The 12,386-nt window shown below is 40.6% G+C and overlaps 1 protein-coding gene across 4 annotated transcripts in view; it reads left to right on the plus strand.

Moving 5' to 3' along the window:
* The window catches only part of cdyl (chromodomain protein, Y-like), a 169,158-nt gene that overhangs the window by 98,263 nt on the left and 58,509 nt on the right, over nucleotides 1-12,386 (plus strand). Inside the window, exon 1 of one of the 4 annotated variants that reach the window (XM_043719485.1) lies at nucleotides 9,683-9,718. The exons of the other annotated variants lie outside the window; for them this stretch is intronic. Within the exon in view, the coding sequence (XP_043575420.1) occupies nucleotides 9,710-9,718 (9 nt within the window). The 5' untranslated portion in view covers nucleotides 9,683-9,709. Of the gene's footprint in view, nucleotides 1-9,682; nucleotides 9,719-12,386 lie in introns of those variants that run through there. 4 annotated transcript variants of the gene reach the window in all.

Here is a 12,386-nt window from a genome sequence, read left to right on the forward strand (position 1 = left end):
GAAGTGGAGGAGATGCGGTGGAGAGCATCATCAACCACGTCTGAGGGGAAATTGCGGTCTTTGAAGAAGGAGGCCATCTGGATTGTTCGGTATTGGAATTGGTCCTCCTGGGAGCAGATGCGGTGGAGGCGAAGGAATTGGGAATATGGGATGGCGTTTTTACAGGGGGCAGGGTGGGAGGAGGTGTAGTTTAGGTAGCTGCAGGAGTCGGTCAGTTTGTAGTAAATGACTGTGTTGAGTCGGTCGCCCGAGATAGAAATGGAGAGGGTCTAGGAAGTGGAGGGAGGAGTCTGAGATGGTCCAGGTAAATTTGAGGATGGGGTGGAAGGTGTTAGTAAAATGGATGAACTGTTCAACCTCCTCGTGGGAGCACAAGGTAGCGCTGATACAGTCAAAAAATGTAGCGGAGGAAAAGGTGGAGGGTGGTGCCAGTGTGGCTGCGGAAGATGGACTGTTCCACACATCCGGCATCTTTGGCTGAACACTTTAACTCCCTCTCCCACTCCGCCAAGGACATGCAGGAACCCTCCAACCACAAGGGATGAATGCAGATTTCTCCAGCTTCCTCAATTCCCCTCCCCCCACCTTATCTCAGTCCCAATTCTCAGACTCAGCACCGCCTTCTTGACCTGCAATCTTCTTCCCGACCTCTCCGCCCCCACCCCCTCTCCGGCATATCACCCTCACCTTAACCTCCTTCCACCTATCGCATTCCTAACGCCCCTCCCCAAGTCCCTCCTCCCTACCTTTTGTCTTAGCCTGCTTGGCACACCTTCCTTATTCCTGAAGAAGGGCTCATGCCCGAAACGTCGATTCTCCTGCTCCTTGGATGCTGCCTGACCTGCTGCGCTTTTCCAGCAACACATTTTTCAGTTCTGATCTCCAGCATCTGCAGTCCTCACTTCCTGCCACCAACCCACCCTCCACTCGTGGCACCTTTCCCTTGCCACCACAAGGGGTGTAAAACCTGCACCCACACCTTTCCCCTCAGCTTCACCCAAGGCCTCAAAGGAGTCTTCCACATCTGGCAGAGATTTACCTGCACATCCAAACACCTCATCTACTGTGTCCATTGCTCTCCATGTGGTCCCCACTTGAACCGTCTCACCTGTCCATTTTCCTCCCCACCTATCTGTTTCACCCTCCACTCCAACCTATCACCATCACCCCCACCTGCAGTTACCTATAACATTCCAAGCTACCTTCACCATTTCCCCCCCCCCCCCACCCACATTCCTATTGAAAGGCTGATGCCTGAGACGTCGACTGTCCTGCTCCTCTGATGCTGCCTGACCTACTGTAGTTTTCCAGTGCCCCACTTTTTTTGACTGTGATCTCCACTATCTGTCCTTTCCTTCTGTTTATTCTGGAGCCCAAGGTAGTATTCTGGAGACATGGGATTGAATCTCACCATGGCAGATATTGAAATTTGAATTCAATAGGTTTTTTTTATTGCTAGTATATATCATCTAGTATGTCTGTTGTCAATTGTTGGAAAAGCCCATCTGGCTCACTAATGTCCTTCAGAGAAAAAAACTGCCACCTTTACCAGGTCTGGGCTACATATGACTCCAGACTCCACGGCAGTGGTTGATTCTTAACTGCCCTCTGGGCAGTTAGGGTTGGGGTAATAATTGCTGGCCTCCCCAGTTATGCCCTCATCCAGTGAATGATTCTTTTTAAAGTTGCTGAAACGAAGCTGTTTTGTTTCAAATGCAGTGCATAATGTCATGGATGAGGAAGGCCATTCACAGAAATGATCATGCAGTGAAGGAAGCTGTAGTGCTTGTTCCTTTTTTTTTTAAAAAGAGCTATCCAATTACATCACTTCTTTGTTCTCCTGTAGCCCAATGAATCTTTCTTTTCCAAATATTTATCTAATTTACATTTCTTGACACTGCTTTCAACATGCTTTTGGATAATACATACCAGATCTCTGTAACATGCTGCAGTTATATTTTTAGTCATTTTTTGTTTAGTTTGCAAATCACCTTTTTTAAATGTGTACCTGTTCATTGCTGACCCTTTACTCTGCCCTTCGAGATAGAGAACACCTTATGAAAATCCCCTTCACATTTCCTGCTTTAAGGAGAATAAACCAAGTTTCTCTAGTCTGCACATATATCTGAAGTCCCTCATTCTGATAAATTGTCACGCAGTTAATCCTTCATAAAATTTGTGTTTGGAACTTGCAACAATATTCTAGTCCGATCTGAACTGTGTGTGTGTGTGTGTGTGTGCGCGCACTGCCTTGGCATTCCTTCTGTTATGGATTGGGCCAGACCCTGTCAAAATATGTCGAGAAAGTTGCCGGAACCCTAACTTTGTTAGGTGTTCTACGCAGGTGTACAGTGGATATTCCAGGAGTGATGCAGCTAGCCAAACCACTTAGTTTTAACCAAGCAGAATTTATTTGCAACATTACTGAATGAAATGCAAACAGAAGAGTACAGAATCATATTTTAACCTATCCAAAAACCCAGTAGATTATCCCCACTTAATGATGCTGATCCAAATACTCGCAACAATCCCTTTAAACACCACTTGGCACAAAAGCTAAAATCAAACACAGGGTCTTGCAGAAGAGCGATGGCAGAGATTCAGCATGGAACACTTTCCATGTAGCTGTGGAGGACCAGCAGCCTCAAAACTGAGGCTTTCAGCGAACAGCCAGACTGCTAAAAAATCAAACCAAGCCAGAGAAAAGCTGGGAGAATTTGCCACTACCCTTTCATTGTGTAAGTGCTCTTTAAACTTCAAAGCATTCTCAAGTAGTTGAACCCAGACTTTTTAGAATCGCTGCTTTTACAACCTCTCTGAAAGAAAGCTAAGGACCATATAACCTTGTTAAAGGAGCAGCGTTGTCACACTTCATAATATATGTAAGCCAGCAATCTGTCTATACTGTAAACTTTAGGTTACAGCATGTTCTATTGTTATGTTTAGTTTTTGCCCAGTATTGGTAGTGGGCCTTTCTTGCAAAGTTTTCAGTTGGGGTCACTCAGAGTTCAAGAATGTCTGAACAGTCAGTTTTGGTTAATTGGAGTCTGGATTTCTTAAGAAGCAATGGCCGTTTTGCCCATTTTATTTTCAGAGTTGAACCCTTGTTAGAAGGCCACCGCAACTTGTGGAGGATTCCTAAAAACTATTTCAAATACTGTTTCAGTCCCCCTTGAAAAGAAACTTTAGCCAGCCACAACCAATCCACACCTTAGTACCAGCATCTTATGCGTGCAGCATGACTTCCGCCACCATCAATATTTTGGGACAGTCTGTATACAATAATTTTTCTCTTGGGTTTAACCTTGACAAAAATAACACTCTCTAGAGTTCCATATTTTTCTCTGATTTGGGCTTTTTTTGTGTATCTCCTTACAAGAAAGCGAGCATTAAGTTAGTGGGTGGTAGAACGTAGACTGGCCCAAGTATCCTTTGGTATTAATGTTGATTATCTCTGGATCCGACATGAATGAGCTCCATTAACAGATGACCTGAGGTAGGGGAGCACTTGGGCAATAGTACAGAAGTAGAAGAAGGAAGTGGTTGGAAGCTCAACTCCAGGTCTGATGTGCGTTTTGAATGCATATGACTGGTTCAACTTCAAGATATTGTTAGAGAAAGGGATACAGTTAGAGGATAGTGTGTATAGTTTGGAGCAGGGGGTCAGAAGACTCTGGTTTCAACTTCCCACTGTTTAATTTGGAGGGAATTTCTGCTCCACTAATAACCTGAAGCAGTCTGTTGAATTAGACACTGGCATCAAGAGTTGTTGTGATGAGGAAGGGCTGTGTGCATTTAGACTTAATATAGAAATGGATCTTGTGCCCAGCAAGATCCAGAATTCTGCTCCATGCATAATCTCAACTATTTTTAAATGTTTCTGGGTTTTCTTTTCCACCAAACTATCTGGATTTTTATTCCTTCACTATGTGAAGACGTCTGTTATCAGCTGTTAAGTTTTATTTCCTCATTGTTCTGCCCTTGCACTTTAAATTTAGAACATTACATACATTCTTTGTTTTGTATAACACTAGTCATTTGTTAGATTTCTTTTTTATTCTCATTGAACAACTCAGGTTTCTCCTATCTTTCCTCAGAACTCAGATTTTCAAAGCTAGTGACCATTTATGCTTCACACACCACAACTGTAAACCATATTCAATTGCTGCTGACGAGACGTTCTTATTTTATTGTACCTTTTCTGACTTGTATCCTTTTATTGATTGCACTCAGGATTGTTTAGGCAAACTTAAGATAACAAACTGTTTCTTCTCGCAATTTGGGGTGCATACCATCCAGCCCTGATTGATTTGATTGACTGACTTGTTCAGAATTCTTTTTGGCTTGTTTTATAACTTCTGTTTCCGTTACATCAGTGTGTTATTTGTGTAATTGACTTTTCAGCACCTTAATTACAGTATAAAAAAATTGCGTATGAAAGCATCTCATTTAGATATGTTTCTCGTTTTTGGTTACAAATCTTTCTACTTATTACCTTTCTGATGGAGCTTAAGTTCTTTTAACATGTGCACAAATAAAGATTTGGAACTATTAACCTGAGCCCACAATTTCTCAAATGATATTTGGTCTACTGAAATTCAATCCTCGCTCTGCTGGTGGCCTTGCACAACATCTTTTTCCAAAGCTACTGGTGTTTCTGCTTGTTCACCATCTTCTTTCCATTCAAATCAGTTTAATTGTGTCTGATACAATCATAATTTTCTTTTATGATTTAATAAATCTGGCTGTCTTTGATATAAATGCCCTTATTTCTGATTGATTCACAGTTGATTAGTATTGTCTAGTTATCTTTGCTCCCTTTTATTTTGCTATATTGCCTTTTTATTGCATCATTTTGGCTGAGCTATTGCAGTTCTCTGTACATTGAAATCTATTCAGATCTTTTGTGGAAAGAAGTAGTCTAGAGACAGTATATTCCTGTCAGGGTCAAAGGAAAGGCTGGTAGGTGTAGGGAATACTGGATGACCAAAGAAATGAAGGGTTTGATTAAGAAAAAGAAGGAAGCAGATGTCAGGTATAGACAGGAGAGATTGAGTGAATCCTTCGAGTATAAATGAAGTAGGAGTATACTTGAGGGAAATCAGGAGGGCAAAAAGGGGACATGAGATAGCTTTGGCAAATAGAATCAAGGAGAATCCAAAGGGTTTTTACAAATACATTTTAGGACAAAAGGGTAAGTAGGGAGAGAATAGGGCCCATCAAAGACCAGCAAGGCGGCCTTTGTGTGGAAACACACGAGATGGGGGAGATACCAAATGAGTGTTTTGCATTAGCGTTTATGGTGGAAAAGAACAAGGAAGGTATAAAATGTAAGGAAATAGAGGTGACATCTTGACAAATGTCCACATTAGAGGAGGAAGTGCTGGATGTCTTGAAACACATAAGGTGGATAGATCCCCAGGACCTGACCAGATGTACCCTAGAACTCTATCGGAAGCTAGGGAAGTGATTGCTGGGCCTCTACTGAGAAAGCAAATCTTAGCAGGACTTAGACACTTAATGGTAAGATCCTGGGGAGTGTGCTGAACAAAGAGATCTTGGAGTGCAGGTTCATAGCTTCTTGAAAGTAGAGTCGCAGGTAGATAGGATAGTGAAGAAGGCGTTTGGTATGCTTTCCTTTATTGGTCAGAGTATTGAGTACAGGAGTTGGGAGGTCATGTTGCAGCTGTATAGGACATTGTTTCAGCCACGTTTGGAATATTGTGTGCAATTCTGGTCTCCTTCCTATTGGAAAGATGTTGTGAAACTTGAAAGGGTTCAGAAAAGATGTACCAGGATGTTGGCTTCGGAGGCTGAGGTGTGACCTTAAAGGTTTACAAAATTATGAGGGGCATGGATAGGGTAAATAGACAAAGTCTTTTCCCTGGGGTTGGGGAGTCCAGAACTAGAGGGCATAGGTTTAGGGTGAGAGGGGAAAGATATAAAAGAGACCTACAGGGCAACTTTTTCACGCAGAGGGTGGTACATGTATGGAATGAGCTGCCAGAGGAAGTGGTGGAGACTGGTACAGTTGCAACATTTTAAAAGGCATTTGGATGGGTATATGAATAGGAAGGGTTTTGAAGGATATGGGTTGGGTGCTGGCAGATGGGACTAGATTGGGTTGGGATATGTCGTCGACATGGATGGGTTGGACCGAAGGGTTTGTTTCTCTGCTGTACAGCTCTGACTGTATGACTAAGCAGTGAAAAAAGGAAGTGTGAAAAAACAAAGTACAATAAGAAAAATTGTGATAAGGAGGACTGTGGACCCATTGAAGCCAAGCAGATGATACCTCAATGAATAATAAGAAATGACTACAGACTTGTGAAATGAATGCTTCATATTTATTCTCTTAACTGATGAGGAGGACAAAATACAGCAGTAGAAAGGAACTTAGAGTCATAGAGACGTACAGCATGGAAACAGACCCTTCGGCCCAACCCATCCAAGCTGACCAAATCTAGTCCCACCTGCCAGCACCTGGCCCACATCTCTCCAAACCTATCCTATTCATATACTCATCCAAATGCCTCTTAAATGTTGTAATTGTACCAGCCTCCACCACTTCCTGTGGCAGCTCATTCCAAACGTCTAGGTAACAGCTGGCTAAACTAATTAATAACTGGTGCCACATTGGGAAGTTAGGTTATTTCTCTGGGATCTACAATCCATCTTAACTTTTAACAATGCCAATCAGTGACTTGTATGAAAATTATAGTGAGTTGTGCATTTTAGTTTTGAAGTTAAGCAGATTGAATTGTGTAGATGAAAGCAGCTAATTAGAGACAGTAGATTGAGGGGGCAGAAACGTTTTTGTAGATGAAATTCAGAGGGGCAGAGCATATTATCTGGGACTATTCTTGAAATGTTTTGCCCAGATCAACAGTAAAATGCTGGCGTGGAGCTCAGCTTTGATCCTTTTTATTATTGAGCTATAATTAGACCAGCTAAATGAATACTTGCATGTACAATTTTTTGTTCTACCAATTTATCCCAACTTTACTAGAACTTCCACAAACCTTAACAACATGTATGTTCAAAGGCCTGATTAGAACGTGTTTTGTTCATTTTTTTTTCAATTTGCTTGCGAGAAAGTTCAGATCTGTAGTACAATGCTTCAAACTGAATGAACAGTATTTGTCAAAAAACATGATCTTTCAGATATTGGAAGAACTAGCAAAGGTATTCCCTAAGTTAAGTGCAAATATATCTCCATAGTTGCCATTCCAGTCGAGATAACCTGTTTTCGCAGCACAATGCTGCTTTTCAATTTGAGGTCTACTCTCATCATCCTGGATCACCTGGGAGATTCTGAAGAGCTGCCTTACAAAAGCTTAGTCACCAAGCTTAATACTTGAAATGAGGTTAAAAATCACACAACACCAGGTTATAGTCCAACAGGTTTAATTGGAAGCACACTAGTTTTCGGAGCGACGCTCCTTCATCAGGTGATTGTCAATCACCTGATGAAGGAGCGTCGCTCCGAAAGCTAGTGTGCTTCCAATTAAACCTGTTGGATTATAACCTGGTGTTGTGATTTTTAACTTTGTACACCCCAGTCCAACACCGGCATCTCCGAATCATAACTTGAAATGCTATCTGATAAAACTGTTTTGCTGTTCTTGGTGTGACTTTCTTAGCCTTTGTACACCTTATTAGAATGCTCAGATTTTAGTTGGGTGCTGAATTTGCTGTTGCCGAGTTCTTCGTAGTGCTCAACACAATGTTCCAAGTTTTTTTTGTAATCATTTTGAGAACATCTGTATATCTGAGGGGAATAGGAATTGGGCGTTTATTCCAAAGGCAACCTTTGCTACACTGGACTTTTTTTTAAAAACTGTCTGGAATGCAGCCCTTTTTTTTTTTTATCTGATCTGATGTTAATTTTTTTCGATTTTAATTTGCATTATGACTCTGCATGGCTTGAATCTAAAGCAATTCCAATGATGACTGTCTGATGTTTCATAGGTCGATCACAAGATGCAAAAGCAGAAGTAGGCTATTCATCCCAATGGATCTGGCCACTATTCAGTTAGGTCGTGGTTGATTTGGATAATCCTGAAGAGAGAAAGTGAGGGCTGCAGATGCTGGAGATCAGAGCTGAAAATGTGTTGCTGGAAAAGCGCAGCAGGTCAGGCAGCATCCAAGGAACAGGAGAATCGACGCTTCGGGCACAAGCCCTTCCTCAGGAATCCTGAACCCCACTTTGATGCTTTAACTCCATAACCCTTGATTTCCTTACTGATTTTAACAATGTTGATCTCTGTCTTGAATATGCTTAACAATGCGGCCTCCATAGAGTCTCACAGACACTCAACCCTCAGAAGAAATTCCTCCTCCTCTCTTTTAAATGAGCAGTCCTTAACTCTGAGATTATGCCCTCTAGTCTTTGACTTTCCCACAAGGGGAATCAACCTTTTCATATCTGCCCTTTTTATCATCCTAAGAATCTTGTATACTTAAATTATAAATTTTAAATTATTCTCAAATGATTATTATAAACTTCAATGAATACATGTCCAACCAATTTTCATGAGAAAATCCTTCCTTCAGTACCTGGAATCAAGCTAGTAAATCTCCTTTGGACACCTTCCCTGCCAGTGTACCTTGACCAAAACTGTGCACGGTATATCAGATGTGATCTGACTAGTTCCTTTATGTATGTTTTTAATAAACTTAATTTTTAATAGTGCGATAAGTCTTGATTGTTGCTGAGCAATGCCTCCCCTGGCACTGAATTTATTTTTTTATGGAATCTCATCATTGGATCATTTGGAATATTAAGCATTAGCAGCAGAAGTGAGCAAATCAGCCCTTTTTAGCTTGTGTCACTACTTAACATCAGCATGGCTGATCTTATTCTGGTCTTAACTCCACTTTCTTGCCTGTTCCCTATAGCCCTTAATCTTGCTTTTCATCATAAACATTTATTTATTACTTTTGAATGGGTTGATTGCTAATGCCTCCATTGCACTCTGGGAAAGTAAGTTCCACAGATTCACAATCCTCAGAAAGAGTTTCTCATCATCTCAACTTTTGAACCTACCTCCTCTCACTCTATATCTATGACCTCTTGTTCTAGTCTGTCAGTCCATCTTTTCAGTCACCTTTTAGCATTTTATATATCTCAATCAAATCTCCTTATCTTCTGAACTCCCAGTAAGTACAAGCCAAAGCTATCCAACTGCTCCTTGTAAAGTTCATTTTATAAAATATATCTTTGACAAGTTACAAAGTAATTTTGAGATTCTGTTTTGAAAATGTGTATCGGGTATAAGCAGGTAGGGAAAGAGGTAAGTTTTTTTGAGTTTTGTGAAACAAGCGGTTCAGCTGAGCATGACAAATCAGATAAGAACTTGCAGTTAACAATGGAGTGCTAGAGGCAAGGGTAATGGATTAACAAGGTGGAAAGGCATTCATTTATGTAGAGCTATTTAATAATGTTGCAAGCATTCAGTATATCAGGCTAGTTTAACAGGTGAAAAAGATGTCAGTTAAGGTCAAGAACAGCAGATGGCTTAATCTTCTCCATTGCCACTCACTGATTGTAATTGTCACTCAATCTATATGTATGTTGCCTTATCTGGTTGGTCCTCCCTGTAAAATGACTGTATAATTAAGAAACTGCTATTCCAGAGAAGACTGAGAGCTCATGTCTCTGTGCACATGGCAACCGTTCTCTCTCCCTCCAGGGCCTGGAATAAAGATGAAGGAGGTAAAACTATACTATGTCTCTGAGCGTTTTGCTTCGACTGAGAGGGAAATGGCACGATGTTTAGTCTCAGCAGCTTGAGCAGTTTAGAGGCACAATTTATTCAATGAGTTATCATGCTTCTTGCAAGCAGTGAAGAAGGCAAAAGTGTTATTTCTTGTCAGGACGTATCCAAGAACACGTAGGTCATAGGTGCAGAAATAGTTTCTAGAAATCGTATTTCAGTGTTGAAAGTGAGTGTGTACTGGAGAACTGGAAAGTGAATGATCTTCAAAACACTTACACAAAATGAAACATTGTAACTATTGTCCAGTTATTTCAAATTAGTCCTGGAAAATATATGGGTATACTTTACCAAAATCTACTGCTTGAGAGATGGTTAAAAAGGCAGACTAGGATTTTGGAAAAAGATTGTGTTTGCCTAATCTAAATGTTCATTGAGTTGATAATATGGGGAAAATACAGTGACAATAGTGAGGACCTTTTTTAAAAGCCTTTTACAGGACACTAAAGAAGAGAATATTAGTGGGTATAGAATTAGAGTAACAAATTGGATCAGTTTATAACATCGAATTATGGTATATGGCACATTTTGCTTTTGACGTTGCATAGATTGCATTGAAAATAATTATGAATACCAAGGATGCTGAATTGGAATATTGATGTGATGACACTGAGGAAATTAGCACTTCGGATTTCAGTGTCGTCATAGGTCTATTTTGGAGTAAAAACCATTACAGATCAGGGGCAGATTTGATATGGAAAGGCATGTACAACATCAGTACAACCAAAATGGGACGCATTTGTCTAGTTCTTGTGTTCCTGATATGAGCAAGTTGCTTGAGGCAATAAAGAGCAGATTCGCTAGCAATACTGTCTTTGCATTAACTAACAAAGAAAGATAGGACATTGTTTCTTAGAGGTCATACCACTGCCAGTATGGTAGTGTTGAGGCTATCACTTTCTGGTTTTTGGTTTGGAATTGAGAGCTGAGTATCAAATTTTGAATTTTCACAGGAACATTTTGCTTTTAGAAAAGAACAAACACGTTGTTTGCATATGAAAACTGGCCTTGCACGATAATTGCAGGTTAATTATTTTTAAGAGTACTGCAGACATTTTAGTTCCAGGGTGTGTTATGCTGAAGAACTGGCAGATGGTTGAAATGGTCTATCTATGGATGTTGCATGGTCAATGAAGAGGAGGCTTGTTACAGGCCATCTGATCAGCGTATTGAAAGAGAAACCATTGATTGAACTGATTATGGCGAGGTTTGTTTTTGGGCAGAAGGTTGTATGCTTGGAAGTTGCTGACTGGGGAGATGTGTTTTGAGTTTTTTTTCTCTCTAGTTTTGTAACCAGTTCGTTATTGAATGCTTTGAGAAAAGAACTCTGATTTATAAGAAATAAGTGGATATTTAATGGAACCTGCTGGAATTTATTTGCATTGACTGGTGACTTAAGAATTTGAGCAAGATACAATTCCATTCCAAAGATTCCATAAAGAGCTGGAATTCATCATTGAAATGGTTAACAAATTACAACTCTCATTTTCTTTTCAGTTTAGCCCTTAATTCCGAACGTTCGATTGTTAAATCATCAACCTTAAATAGTTCACCTTTATCTATTTTTGCTCTGCTAAAATTATTGCGTTAATAACAAACTTCATTTCTGGTTCAGCTGTAAACTTGATGTCCGATATGTATTATTCTAAAAGTCTCTAGTTAGGAACAGTTGGCCAATTTTGAGAATTGTCAAATATTGTAACTTCACTGTTGTGAAACCAGCGTTTAGTTTGCTTTGGCCTTGCTATCCCTGTGTCACAACAGTGGTTTGAGTGCTTCCCTATGTATTAGCTCATGCATCGCATACGACATTGAATGGATTGTATGGGATGGATGTCTTCAAATTTATTAGCAACACTAACCATTTACCCTGTTATGATTATCTCCTGGCTTGCACAAGGTCTAGTTTCTGTGCTTACTGACTATTGCTGTTATATTGCATATCTGAATGCTTACACTGACTCTGTACTGAGTAAGAGTCACTGAAAGTGACAACTTTGTTGTTTTTATAAATATATTGCCGCATCACATGTCTAATGTCATGTGCCCATCTGGTCTAGAATCTAAGCTATGATGCAACATACCTTCCATTTTTCCTTTCAAAGAATAGGAACATTTCCAATCAACGTGGAAATAGATTTATATGGATACAGTCAATCTACACAGTGACATGATGCCTTGGTGTATGTACTCTATAACTTGATCTTTTCGTTGATACAGTTATCACAACTCAACAATATAGCTTCATTATGCATTGTGCTGTCTGTCAGAAATAGGCATGTATCACTTGTAGCTGTGTAATTGCTGCCTGGCATGATAGCTTTAGAGAAGAAAGTGAGGTCTGCAGATGCTGGAGATCAGAGCTGAAAATGTGTTGCTGGAGCAACGCGGCAAGTCAGGCAGCATCCAGGGAACAGGAGAATCGACGTTTCGGGCATAAGCCCTTCCTCGGGAATGAGGAAAGTGTGTCCAGCAGGCTAAGATAAAAGGTAGGGAGGAGGGACTTGGGGGAGGGGCGTTGGAAGTGCGATAGGTGGAAAGAGGTCAAGGTGAGGGTGATAAGTCAGACTGGGGTGGGGGCGGAGAGGTCAGGAAGAAGATTGCAGG

This window comes from Chiloscyllium plagiosum, chromosome 29, assembly GCF_004010195.1.
Source record: "Chiloscyllium plagiosum isolate BGI_BamShark_2017 chromosome 29, ASM401019v2, whole genome shotgun sequence".
Classification (NCBI taxonomy): domain Eukaryota; kingdom Metazoa; phylum Chordata; class Chondrichthyes; order Orectolobiformes; family Hemiscylliidae; genus Chiloscyllium; species Chiloscyllium plagiosum.